This window comes from Rattus norvegicus, chromosome 17 (assembly GCF_021556685.1).
Source record: "Rattus norvegicus strain SHRSP/BbbUtx chromosome 17, alternate assembly SHRSP_T2T, whole genome shotgun sequence".
NCBI classification, from domain to species: Eukaryota; Metazoa; Chordata; class Mammalia; order Rodentia; family Muridae; genus Rattus; species Rattus norvegicus.
The window spans coordinates 55,862,399-55,877,085 of record NC_141550.1 but is presented as its reverse complement, the minus strand read 5'-3'; the positions used below and the strand labels follow the sequence as shown (position 1 = coordinate 55,877,085).

Below are 14,687 nucleotides of genomic sequence, written 5' to 3'. Positions count from 1 at the left end.
CTTTAGAAAAGGCCATTGGCCAGTCTTTGTTTTCTTTGTTGAACTGTTTATTTTGCTTTCTTCCCACGAGGGTTCCTGGCCCTGCTCTGACAGAGCTTTTCTGCATGAATTGCATTCCTCAGAGCCACAAGTCTCCTACTTCTTCCAGGCCATTTGACTCGGGCCTGTGTGTTCAGTCTATAGCTTCCATCTGCCTGAGGTCTTTGCCAAGAAGAATAGTTGCTGAATGACTGACGCGGGGACCTAAAGACATGTTTTAAATGTCATTAGCCAGAGGAGTCGAGGTTCATTCAAGTTTGTAACCTGGCTATTCCATGGCCATTATTAGCTTTAAGATCAATGAAGGAAGAGCTGCTAAGCCCTTTGCTTTCCTTTGAATGTGGAGAAGGCAACTGAAGGCTGATAGTGCAGGTTTGCCCTCCTCATATCCAATTAGCGTCAAGTTTTCTGCGGGGTGCTGGGTGCTCCATGTGAGTGAAAGCCACATTTCTGAGCTATCTCATAATTTTTGCTTTTGAATTGTAGACATTTATACTTGTAAATCTTGCCATATGTACATTGTTTTCTCTGTGGAAGTAGTAAACAGAGAAAGTGTGCAGCTATCTCAGCCAGAGCTATTTCCTTCTCTTCTGGGTATTTTTTTCCCTAAAGCATAGCTTATAGCTGGGACAGAGAAGAATATCTTCTGAATTCAAAATTATGTTTTAAACTTCCATTAATGATAACAGATAATTGATTTTTCTCACGCATCGTACTTCACTGTGGGTGTCAGTGGCATAGTTATACAGTTTACAAAATTCAGCTACCTTAAGAGCAAATTTCTGGGGGGAGGCGAAAAATTGGAGTACAGATAATGAAGACACATTATATGAGTTAATATATGTATATTATATATGTGATTAATATATACATATGATTAAGATATGTTATATATACCTATGAATTTCAGAGGATAAAATAATTTTACATTTTCAGAAAGGAGTTAGTGAGGGAGAAAAGAGTGTCCCAAGTGATAGTAAATGGATATTCATAGGAGGAGAGTGTTTTCAGTATCTGTATGGCAAAATATGATAGATTGCTTGATTAAAATTTTTATTGGCATAATAAAGCAAAATGCTAGACAGTTCAGCTTTAAAATTACATGTCTGTCTTCTGTCTATCTGTCTGTGTGTATATACATCTAGACCATGTTATACACATGTCTATCAAAAGAAAACATTGAGTTTTCATCAGACTCAGGTTGTCAGGCTTGGCAGTAGGCAACTTCACTAGCTAAGCCATGCCACTGTCCTCACCTGCTTGGCTTGTTTGTTTGTTTTAACCTGTGTTTTTTGTTTGCTTAGTTATCGTTACTTAATATGTACATGACAATCTTGATTTTACTCAAGAACATGGTATTTGTAGTGCCAAACCAGAACTCTATATTTATCAGCAGTGGACCTAGAGATCGTTTTCTGTCGGAATTTCCAAGGAGGTAGATCCAGATTGTGTCAAAAAAGGCAGCGCAGTACAGATCTATTTATATCCAGGACTTTCTTAAAGAGAGTCTTTAGTGGTGTCCTGGGGTTGCTGTTGGCTTCTTCTCCTTGTTTCCTAAGCCTGACTTGAACTAGTAGTCTTTTTCTATATGAGCATTAGTTCCCTAAACAGCTGAGTATTCCCAGGGTACAGACTTCTCTGTTTGCTCCCCACCACCTTTCCATTTGACAGTAAAAGATCCATGGATTTGTTCAGTAGTTTTGGCCAACAGAGCTACGTCCTACTTCTCGTGAGCCATGAACCCTGATACTAGATTCCCAGTAAGCTACAGTGCAATAGCTGGTAATTCTTCCTGTGCCACGAGATCTTGGGCTTAGGCCTCAGTGACGAATTCATTACCTGAGAGAACAGGCTACCTCTGCCTAATGTTTTGTTTGCTACATGGGTCTATGGTAATGTTTCTTTTACTGGGTTTCAACACATAACTCCATAAAGTTCAAACATTAGCTCATGGATTCTGATTATTTTTGTTTATCATGGTCTCATCAGATATCCCTGGCTAATATGGAACTCATTGTGAGGACTGCTCTCTGCGTGCTGGGATTAAAGGCATTTGCCACCATGTCAAGCCTGACAATCCTAATATCATCACCCTTCCATTTCCATGGTACTTGGGCCTGAGCTAGGTTCCATTCTCAGTTCTGTCCCTAACCTTTGTTTACAGATGCAAAAGCTGGAATGGAGAAGGGGCTCTTAGGGGAAGGTCTAGGTTTCTTCGTCGTTGTTGATGTTGTTGTTTGGTTTGTTCGTCTGTTTTGTTTTCTCCTTTTATACAAACACACTTAAAGAGATTCTGAAGAGATTCTCTACCCCATGCATGCTCATATGACCTTTTGTTTTATCCCATAAACCATAGGTTTCTTTCTGATTAGTTATCTCTCCAACTCTGCTCTCATCATCTCATCCCATTTTTTAACCTAGGAACCAATAATGGGCACACACAGAGCTCCTAATATTTCACATAACACAGAGATTTGGCAAATGGTGGACTGCCTGATACATATCTAATCATAAAGTTAACTCATACGGTTGTGGTTATGCATCTTTCCCCTGACCCTTGACCTCTGAAATTGGGGCTTTTTTTGTTTGTTAATAATCTGTAGTGTTGTTTTGTTTTTATTGGTGAGGTGGCATCCAGGAGGAAGTTTCACGTGTCTCTTAATAGTACTGTTTTGTCTTCGTTTCCTTTTTTGTTCATGGACTATAGTGACCAAAAGCTTTTAAAAAAAAGACTATATTCGAGAAAGGCTTTTAGAGTTCTTTTAAAATTAAACCAAAACCTGAAAGTGAGACAAAAATATTTCTCAAAGTCCTGAATCTTTACAGTAATGACATTTTAGAGTTGAAAACACATCCTTGTTTGTTTTTAGAAACAAATAAATAAATGTTTGTTTTCCCACTAAGATCTTAAATTTCACGGTAATGAACCTACTTGGAAAGCTGCAATGTTAGAATATAGAGAGGATGTTTCAGAATGCTTCTGCTGCCTACATCTTAGAAAATCAAAAGAGAGTGGTCCCTTAGCCTGGCAGGGAATAAAGAGGAAAGCTTGTTCAGCGGCTGCCTGTGCAGGGTATTTGTGAAGATGCATAGCACAAGCTCTGAGAGGGTAAGGCTTCATGATTAATGGTGTTTATTCTTGACAGAAGCCTCCTTTATTTATCTGCAATACAGTTTAGTGATTTTATCAGGCACCTGAATGAAAAATATTCAGTCATACCAATATTGCAGTGTAAATTGAGTAGAGTCACTTTTTATTATATCTTTTTGCCTTATCATCCACACAGTAATTTTCTAGCAGAGGTTTGATATGGAAAGGCTGGATTAGTCGTACTTGACACAAAGCCTCTTCAATTTCCCCTAAAAGTTCAGGCTTAGAAGTGTGTGTGTGTGTGTGTGTGTGTGTGTGTGTGTGTGTGTGTGTCCCTTATATATAAACATCCGCCTCTTATTGAAGCAGTTTCAGGATTGAAAAGAATAATGTTAAACTGTACAAGCCTGGGTTTGGAAAATTGTTAATATAAAAATCTGTAATGGCTGTAAACTCAGTGTAAAGCCCCACTGCTGGGCGAGCCTTCACATGAAGCGTTGCTGGGTTCATGGTCTCACTCTTCTAATCAAACACCATCAGGCATCATCAGCATAAAGCCTTACCCTATCATTTCTTTGGGAAATGACATCAAAGCAGAGCATGATGGTGTCCTAAAGAGGACATCAGTAGCTACAAAGATGGCGGTGCTGTCACAGAGAAAGGAAAGGAAAAGGAGAACCCATTTTCTGATTAAGTAAAGCTTTACTTTCCTGGCTCAGAAGTCCACGTAGACCTGACTTCAGTGTGAATGTCTTACCTTTAAGTATGAAAGTAGGTTCAGCATGATGTCAGAATTAATTTCTTACACTCTAGAATTGTGCTTTTAATTATTGATTTGTACCCAAAGTAACTTCGTATGCAAAACAAGTCCAAGGTTATTCCTTCTGGGATCTTAAAAATAACTATTTGTCTAAAATTGTGTAACCATACATATAAATACACAACCATGAAATGAGTTATCGTTTTAATGCTTTTTAAAAGTTCTTTGTATATTTTTTATCATATTCTTTCCTATCCCTCAAGTCCCCATAGATCTTTCCCCCTTCTTGCCCACGCAGCTTTTTCCTCCTAAAACAAACAAACAAAAAGAAAAAAGCCAGGAAAAAGCTGGGAGTTCTAGTTCTATTTCTCTTGGCCAACTGCTCCCAAGCATAGGACAGTACAGTGCAGTGTGTTCAATAATTCCTAGTGTTACTCATTGAAGAAAACTGCTTTTCCCCCTCCCTGCCTCCTAACAACTCTTTGTAAATATTGTCTTGGCTGGGGGTGGGAATTTTTGCCCAGTTCATTTTTGTTAATGCTGAGATTTTTGTCTGCTGTGAGCTTTTGTATGTCTTATGCTTGCTGCCGTGCTCCCTGTTAGTCCATATGTGCACCAGTGCTCTTCTGTCCAGAACAATGTGGACTTAGGAGTCATTTTTCTCCTACAGTTAGTAGGTGTCATGGCTTGACTCAGATTTTCTACAAAGTATGAAGGCTAGGCTTCTTCATTACTCTGCCGATGTGACTCCTAGACAATATCAGAAGTTTCACAGTTATAGGTAGCTCTTAGATGGGACTTGGCAATTTGCTGGGTGACTGCATGTTTCAAAATCAAAATATTTTTATTTTTGATATGTATTTTCTTTTGGATCCAGGGTATTACTTGATGTTTTTGTATTTTAAATAAATTTTCCTATAGCCAAGTATTGAATATAGTTTGAACATTTTATCATCTCCTTGTGTATCCACCTCTCTCTATTGTCACTGGTGCCTCATGTTCATCGACTTTATTCCTCTAAACCAATGGTTCTCCACCGTTTGACCCTTTAATATAGTTCCTCATGGTGTGGTAACCCCAACCATAAAATTAGTTCATCGCCACTTCATAGCTGTGATTTTGCTGTTGTCATGGATTGTAATGTAAATATCTGTGTTTTCCAATGGTCTTAAACTACCCCTGTAAAAGAGTCATTTGACCTGTAAAGGGATCAAGGTTGAGAACAGCTACTTTAAAACAGTCTCTCTGTCTCTCTCTCTCTGTCTCTCTCTCTGTCTCTGTCTCTGTCTCTCTCTCTCTCTCTCTCTCTCTCTCTCTCTCTCTCTCTCTCTCTCTCTCTCTCTGTGTGTGTGTGTGTGATACTGTCACTGGTAGGTACTCTGTTACTATTAGAAGGAAAAAACAGGAGAAGCAGTTCAAGATATAAGCATAGACAAGGATGTTCTGAGTAGAACCTTTGTTGCTCTAGAAATTTTTCTATTATTTTGTTGAAAATGTCTTAAGTCTTTTCAATGAAATACTTCCTTTTTATGCCTCTGATTCTTAGATTTGTTTTTTCATGGTGTTCTATTCATCTTGACGTTAGTACTCATACTTGACTACTAATTTATTAGTTTATCTTTTCTTTGTTTGAATGTTAAAGTTTCTCTAACTTGTTTTCAGTCTTCAATATTCTGTTTTTTCTTCAGTCCATTCCTTGGTCAAGGCTTTTATATTTTAGGTAATCTGTTTTTCATTTCATTTTTTTTTTCTTGTAGTATTTAGAGCCTCTTTAGAGTTCATCCTTTATATCTTATATGGTCTTTATTACTTTCTCACATGTTGCTGATCTGTTGGGATTCATTCAGAAATTTGGGTTTTTTTTTTTTTTTTGGTTTGTTTGATTTTTTGTTTTTTTGATTTCTTGGAGCACTCCTGTCATGACCCTTTTGAGCTCTCCGGGACTGAAGGAGTTCACATGTAATTCATGCTTTGGGATAAGTAGTTTTGAGGAATTGTGCTGCTCAGTTTCTTATTCACTTATGTATTTGCACTAAAAGTTGCACATCTGTAGTCAGATAACTAATTGAATGGTTTAGTCTTTAAAAATGTACTCATTTGCTTATTTATCTCAAATCACCATGATGTTTCCAAGGGAATGCTTGCTCTGTTCAGTAGGGACCTCAGTGTTGTAGAGTTGGGGTGTTGATTTGCTCTGCTACAGTGGCAGCTGGGACTAGAAGCCACACCAGTATATCACAAATATTAGAATATTTTATGCAAGCCAGCAATGATGGCATAATAAGAGTCAAGTTAAAATCTTGCAACATCAATAATTTAGGGGCAAAGGAGAACTAAAATACTGAACGCACTAATACATTTTTTATTGGGGATATGTATGGAAATGAAAGGGGAGCAGTGCAAACAGCAGCAGCAAAGGAACCTAGGTTAGATTGCTGGTTTAAAGCAAAAAGTAGCCGCAAAAAATACACTGAAGAGGAAACAGTTGATGTGAAGAAAAGGATGTAAGGAAGACATAGCTGGAGAATAACTGAAAAGAGAGAGAGGTAAAGACTGAATTAAATGAAGAACCATTCCAGGTTTTTAAGGAGGCTCAGCGATGGAGCATACACATTCCTTACTAACTAATGTGTGTTTTCTAGTGTTGAGGTGAGTGGAACAGGAGAGAGCAGGGACACATGGCGGACTAGGGTGTACTTAGAGTATGAGTGACTGGCTTCCTGACTTGCCTGACTCCTGCTCCTCTGTAGTTGTGCTCTGGCATCTCTGCCTTTCTTTGGGACATCCAGTGGCAGCTGATATTCTAAGTACTTCATAGTATAACAGAAGTCACACGAACACCGGACCAGCACTACAACCGGAGACCATTGGTGGGACTGGCAACTGAAACCCCACATGTGCAGTAGTCAGTATGGCAACCCATCCCACCGGTCCTGGAATGTGGAACATAGATAGAAGGATATGCATACATGAATGGGATGCTTCTTTGCTTTGCCATTGACAAGAAACCTCTGATTTGCTTTAACAACAGCTGTTTCTACTCCCAAAACTCGTATACACAGTCTGTCTTCTGTTCTCTACTTGACACTCAGACCACTGACCTAACAAGTCTGTTTTTGTTCAATAATAGCAAGTGTTATATTTTTTTTTACTACTTTTAAGGTCACCAAACTTCTTATAAATTGTGAAAAGTTATATATATATATATATATATATATATATATATATATATATATATATATATATATACACACACACACATATATACACACATATATATATAATATAACCATATACATATAGTTCTAAATTTAATTGATAGCAACTACTATGAGAAACTTCAATATGTGCAGCACTAAGAAAATGTGTGTATCTTCTGAAAACTTAGTAGTGAACAGTATGTTCAGAAGACTGAACACAGTGAGTACATGCAGCTCAGTGAACTGTAGTGTGTCTCCAGAAATAAAAGCATCTGCCAAGTGAACAAGACTAGAAATAGAACATTGTGGTACATCTGATCTCCATGCTATATATATATCACTGTGCACACAGGGGTAAATGTTCTAATATCATTATGTTTATAACATTGGTTTTAGGCATTATTAAATGTTGTATGAGTTACTATGCTACCTATAGTAACCTTTTAGCTGGATATTCTGTCCAGTATCCCTCATTGTAGTTCATTCATTTTCATAACTTTGTTACTGTATGAATTATTTTGTTCACTATCCTATCATTAGATACCTTTTCTAATTGTATAGAGGATAAAGAGTGTGATCTTCTGTGATCGTCTAGTCCAGATGTCACATGTGCATTATTAGTTGGGTATGCCACTGGATAGTACAATATGAATGTACTCAAATAACCAATCCATAGCTGTGTTCTCACAAGGAAAGTCCAACCTGTGCTACTAGTGGCTGAGCAGTCTCATTGCTGCACATTGCCTTAACCATTACTTATCGTTTTTATCATGGGCAGCATGAGTGATTGCATGCTATGATGTTAGCAACCCCATAAAAGAGATGAACCATGATACCTAATTTGGTTAGAGAAGGTCATCTAATTCTAACTAAGAAGTCCAGCCGTTCTTGCAATGACTTTTTGTTGGTTTTGTTCCTTAGTGGCAACATCGTAGTATACTATTAAAATGCTCTATTCTTTTTATTGTAATCTAGTTTCTTGACCTTATAAAATTAGTTTTAAATTATAGTCACAAACTAAAACAATTTTATATTGTTTGATTTCCTTTGGGGAAATCATTAAAAGTCTTTACTTATCTAAGACTATGTTTGCTGCACATTTCTCAGATTCCCATGGGCATCTGGAAACAAAGTGGCATGCACCCTTTAGGCCTTGAATAGACAACTGTAGAATCTCCAGAGGAGGCTTTCCCTATGCGGGTACCAACTGGGGATTCTGGGGCTCTGAATTCACCCAAGATACAAAGAAATAGCCCATCCTTTCATCCGAGCCCTGGAAGCTCAGTCAGTGTTTACTGCAGTTTTATTGAGAGGGCCATTGCCATATTACTGTAATCCCGTGCTACAACATGCACGGCAGGGTTCATGTCTGGTTTTAAGTCAGTTTGAAATATCATCGTTTTTCCTGCATATTTGTTGCTTGTTCTTTCTGATCTCCGTAACAGAGCCCACACAGTTCAAGTATATGAAGGTAGAGAAGCATTAGTAATCTTCACTTCACTTCTTAGGAGATCTACGGAAGTTTAAGCCAACAAAAGACACATCTTTTCTTTCCTTCCTTCCTTCCTTCCTTCCTTCCTTCCTTCCTTCCTTCCTTCCTTCCTCTTTCCTTCTTTCTTCTTATTGCTACTTTAATCATCAGTTGAATACTTTTTAAAACAAGTTTGACAAATATTTACCAAGTCAAGTTTATGATAGTTCATAAAATACATCCATTTGTATGTGTTTTTCTGGCTGCCTGTATATTTCCTTATATAGAATTCTTCCCTCCTCTTGTTACTGTTTTGATTAGTTCCTTCAAACATCAATGTCCGCTAAGGGTGAAGAGTTTAACCTTCTTTCACAAATGTGTGTTGCACTGCAAATATGAGCCTATGGGGATGGGTCTCATACATCCTCATTTAGACTGCCACATTGGGTGATGTGGAAGTTCACCTTAGACAGAGTACACAGGGAAATGGAGCAGTGTGGAAAGTGGACTTGTGGCCACTGCTGTAAATTTTCATGTGGACGTTATTGGTTTAGGATAAAAGAGGTTTTATTGGCCATTTTGAAAAATCATTGGCATTGGGTTTGCATGTGTGGCTTTAGCACTCGCAGAAGCAGGGTAGAAACTGTTGGTGTAACTGCACCTATGTCATGGGTCAGGAGACTGATGATGAGTAGAAGTGAGTTGTAACCCACATCCAGGACCTTTCTTCAAAGGCCCTGAATTTCATTAGTGATCTCATAATCTTAGCCAACCCCTTGTGGTTCTTTGACTTTACTTTAAAGGAGTTTTAAAAAACCCAAGGAGGTTCTTCAGGGAAGAGACAAAGTGGATTCATGTTCCAGTTGGTACTGCGAAGACTATAACTAGATGCTTATAGCAGCTGAAATCATAATTGCCCAATTTTTCAACCGACCAAGATAGCTTCAGTAGTGGTGTGGACTGCAGTAAACGGTGGCCCATCTTATTAGTGGAGTAGTACATGGTGCTGAAAAGAAATGGGTTTTTAAAGGCAAACAGGAACTACGTCATTTCCAAGAAGGTGGATGGGATGCAAAGCTGTACTCAAACAAGATTCGGAAAGGCAAACATACATTTTTCTATTATGGAACCTACATTTCCTTAAACCATGAACATGCAGCTGTTTGGAATGGTGTACATGAGGAGGAGGAAGGAAAGAGGATAATGGCAAGCAGACATTACCAACGTTCACTTATGTACATATATAAGACGTCGTAATAAATCCATTACTGCAGAGTGAACACACAGTGTAGGGAAGTAGAAGGTGTTCACCAGTGAAAAGACGTTTAAGGAAACAGTTGCTTATCCCTAAGTGGAAGAAGCCAAGTGAGAGGCCGTGCCCTTAGAGAATATTGAAAACAGGAAGAGTCTGCCTGTGTGTGGTTCAGAGGTATCAGAAATCCATACTGCAGCTTAATTTTGAAAGTCAGGCTTTTTCTCCTTCTCCCTCTCCTTCTCCTCCTTGTGCTTTATCCTCTCTCCCTCTTCCTCTCCTACTTTCATATTTGTCAATCCTGATCTATGTGCCTGCGTATGTTATACGATACGATTTTATATGTTCAAATGTATAGATGCCCTTGTGTATTCTGGGTGAGCCTTTGAATAGCAGAATCATGGGACTTCAATCAACCACGGGATAAACCCCAACCCTCATTCCTACCGACAGCAAAGCACAAAGAGCCTAGGTTACACAGCTGCCAGCTACTGAGCTCACTGCCTCAGGCTTTCTCTTACTGATGTATGATGCCTGTCTCGGATTCCTGAGGAGTCCTCACTGAGTCACCATTGTGAAACACTTTCTTGGGGAAGTGGGTGGCTTGCATTTACCAGATTGCCTGTTTCCTGAGGGCAGTTAATGAGCAGTGTGCACACCTCTCTGAAGCCTGTCCCAGTCACCTTGTCTGTAAACAGTGATCCCCTATCTCTGAGTGCATCTGTCTGGAAGGAACACATTTGGCAGATGGTTAAAGTCTAACCGATTTAGCTCTAAATCTTGGATTAATATCCTTTCTGCTGATACTTCTCACTAGTATGTGAATAGCCTTGAGACTGGCACTCTTTTCAGGAATGAAGTGGTTAGGTCTAGAATCTCACTGAGAGCCTCCTGTAGATGTTCCCTAGGTCTTCCTGAGGGGAAAGCTCAGAAGGAGGCTCTGGAGCACCTGTCACAGGTGCAGTGAGTAAACCAACCGTGGAGGCTCAACCTCCTTGCCTTACTCTGGGATTAGTGGCTACCCCAGCAGTTTCTCCATGGTTCCCAAGAAGAATGTAGGTTTGTCTTCAGGGGCATGATTCTCCTAAGTGGAATTCGGTCTGATGAGGACAGAATATTAGAAACAGAATAGGTTTTCAAGATTAAAAACAGGACAGCCTACCAAGAAGGGTAAAATGCCCCATCATTGTGCAGTTCCTATCACTCAGTCTGCTGGGACCACCATGGTGTTTCCAGAGGTGTCTTGTCAAGGACTCAGGGAAGTGATTAATATGTGTGAGTTTTCTTGTATCTCAGCACAAAATTTATGTTTTAGAGGATTTTTTTTTTAAAATCAAACTGACCATTCTTTCTGGTGGAAATGAATGTGGGCTTCCCCTGTACTCTGTAAGTGACCTAACATGTCTGAATGAAGTCTGATTTACCCAGCTACAGAAGGGCACTTGGAGATTAGGGGGTGGTTTTCCAGAGACATGAAGCGAACTCTGGTACACCCTCTGCCAGTTTCTGTTTACTTGGTTGGATGGAATAAAGGCCTTTTAACTTTTCGAATTGATACATAGTGAGCATGACGTCTAGTAATTACCCATGTGTTATATCCAAGTTTTATATCAGTATGTTGTTACACGTTTGCAGATGCTAAGAACTATGTGATAAGGGCTTCTTACTATCTGTGTATAAATCTAGGAAACGAAAATTTTAGTTCCAGAAGGAACTCCAAGTAACAAATATGCCTGAGAGAACCCTCACACTCCCAGCACCTTGTTCCAACTTATTTTCTAGGAGGGGAACATCAGGTCAGTGCCTCACATACCCAGTCTACTCGCTGGAGCCATTTCTATTATGATCCTACTCTGGCAGGATGACAGAGCTAGGGGCCCAGTGGCTTTTGCTTCTCTGGGGGAGGGAAATGGCATTTTTCACAGTTTGGTTTCCCACCCCTCATATGTTCTCGGTCGCTCTGTCTCTCTTACAGTCCGCTCATCTTATGGCCATGCTCTGTGCAGATGAGGCCCTCAGTGAGGCCAGAGCCTATCATGGCCAGTTCCCTGGATCATGCCCAGGAGGAGTCTATTAGGGAGGGAGCGCAGTGGTGCAAGGCTTTGAAGATCTGTGTTCTAGATATGGCTTTCCCTGGGATGCCAAGAGTTGGCCGAATGTCTGTGTGTGGTAAGAATGGAGGTGCAGATGTGCCTCTCTGAGATCAGATACATCAGGGAGCTCTGTAGCGTTTACACTTCAGGAAAGCAAACCTCTTTCCTTATCACATCGCTCTCCAGGCCTGGGCTTGATGAAACCCTGATTCTTTTCCAGATCTCTAAGTCCCGGTTTTCTCAGTTGTTGGCTCCTTACTAAACATAACTAGTAAGGATCCACATGAGAAACGAGTTGTAGCTGAAACCCAATTCTGAGTATTGCCTCTTGAAAAAGAGAAGTGGCCTTTAAATACTGGAAATTGTTTTTCCTTATCTGCAAGCCCACTGGAAGTGTGGACACAGGTATAGAGACAGACTTCAGATTACTGACAGACTTGCGTTTGGTCTTCACTCTTATGGGCAGCTTTGCCATCTAGAGCTAGGCACATCCTGTTTTGTTTAATAATGAAGCACTATAAGGTAAGAAGTAACTTTTAAATGCTCCCATTTAATAGTTGGTTCAGTTGGTTCAGTGAGCTGTTAGGACTTTCAGTAAGCCAACAGCCAACTTAGTATGTGTGTGTTATATTAGGGATCAAAACCAGGGCCCTGTGCATAAGCAGGTGTTCTAACACTGACCTAAAACCTCATCCATTTTTGAGACAGTCTCTTAGGCTGGCCTTGAATTAATAGCTATATCATAATTCTTGAAGTCATGATCCTTATGCCTTAAGACTCCTGATTTCTGGTATTACACTTACCTACAACCACATCTGACCAAAGCTGGCTTTTTAAAAAATCTATCTTCAGAGTACTGTGAACCAGCTCAGAACTCTGTTTTCTTTGCTCAACTAATTTGATAGGATTCTATCCGGGTTACACCATCCTGATATATTAAGGTAAGAATGCTAAAAATTGATTTATACTAATTTTTCCCAGGGCTCCTTGAGTTCACTTAAAGTCTTATGTTTCTTCACAGAATATGAAGAACATGTGTATATATGTTTCTTTACATATGAGATGTTTGTCTCATGCATATGTCTTGTGTCTCTTTTTCTGTTTCTAGGCCTTCTGCCTTATCTAGTAGTCCAACGTATCCAGACTTGCCTTTCATTAGGATCTCCCCACACCGTAACCCCACTGCAGCTTCAGAGTCCCCCTTCAGCCCCCCACACCCCTACATCAACCCATATATGGACTACATCCGCTCCTTGCACAGCAGCCCATCCCTCTCCATGATCTCCGCTGCCCGAGGGCTGAGCCCCACAGATGGTAAGTCTCACACACTTTTACATTTCCCTGTGACACTGTGTAAAGCAGATCTAGCATATGGTAAGGTTTTCCTACACGACAGACACTGGGGCAAGTGCTTTAAGTTCAAAATTTAATTCTAGTTAGTAGCACTGCTTGGTGGGTGGCGGTGTCCATATTTTTGTAAGGACAGTTTTTTTTTTTTTTTTTTTTTTTTTTTTGGAGTTTAGAGAGGATTCAGGTTTCAGGAGTAATCAAAGTGGGATTCAAAACAAGATCTGACCTCCTTGCTGTAAATGCCCTCCTCTTCCGCACTCCACACATGACTAGACAAGCCCTTCAGGTATCACCATACCAGTGCGAATTGCCTGAGTACCTTGCCCATCTTCTAATGAATGCTCTCATGTTCTGTACGTCAGAAAGACACATTTACGTAGATCTGTCTCTGAGAGCAGAGCTTGACACACTACTGTGCATAGCATCTGGGGATCCTGATGGGGGCAGAACAGTGTGGAGTGGGGGACATGAGTCTTTTAATCTTATAAAAGCTTCCAGGTGATGTTAATGCTGTTGGCCTATGGTGGGCCATATTGTATGTAGCAAGAGCTTAGGGAAGAAAAAAGACCCATTATTATGTGTGCCTTCAGTCTTTGAACATGCCAAGTAAAACTAGAACAATGAGAAATAAGAAAGAGTTAGACTTTATTCCTGTAATCTCTGATACTTGTTTTAAACTTCAAATGTAGGATTCATTTGGAGCTGGCTACTTATACCTCTATCAAGTTATAACCTATTCCTTAAGGCCTGTGCGAAATATTTACTTTATCTTCCATGTATATATAAATGTTTGCCTATAACTGTTCAACTCTTCATTAAGATACAAAATTGCATAAGCTTTACTAATTGCTCATGTGGGTTAAGTATGCATGCTCTATTATAGGATCTAAGTCACTGCTGATGTTGCAGAGTAAAGAGGTAGTGTGCAGTTCATTTCACTAAACTAATGCCATACCCCTAATTCTAACATAGGAACTATGGCTGAGTCTGTATACAGTGGCAAGTGTATGAAGTTTCTGAAGATGCAAACATTCTCATGTGTTTCCAGGAATATCCGTCTTCTAGAAATAATTACTATCCAATGTATGTTCTTTTTAAGAATTCAGTACAGTGAATATTTTTGTAATGTATCCAAGAGATACATTTTCTCATTTGAGCAATATTAACATTTTTAAAACCTACAAAAAAGGAAAACATGATTAAATTTTTCTGCTTGGAATTTGATTTTGTGATAAAGGATGCTATGTAGTAAATATAACCATAAGGAAAACATATAAAGGGACTAAGAAATAATCTGAAGGAAAAGTTGCTGTACCTGACTTGTAGAAATTTAAGTGGCTGAGGACTTTATGGAAATCATGCTCACTGTATGCATTTAATTAGTTTGAATTAAATATCCATTGATTGGATGGTGGTTCTGCCTTTCCTTTT

General features: G+C 39.4%; 1 protein-coding gene across 2 annotated transcripts in view; it reads left to right on the top strand.

Moving 5' to 3' along the window:
* Gli3 (GLI family zinc finger 3) overlaps positions 1-14,687 on the top strand; it is a 274,470-nt gene that overhangs the window by 167,040 nt on the left and 92,743 nt on the right. For both annotated transcript variants that reach the window (XM_087589731.1, NM_080405.2), the window contains 1 exon segment: positions 13,015-13,220. In XM_087589731.1, the coding sequence (XP_087445857.1) occupies positions 13,015-13,220 (206 nt within the window).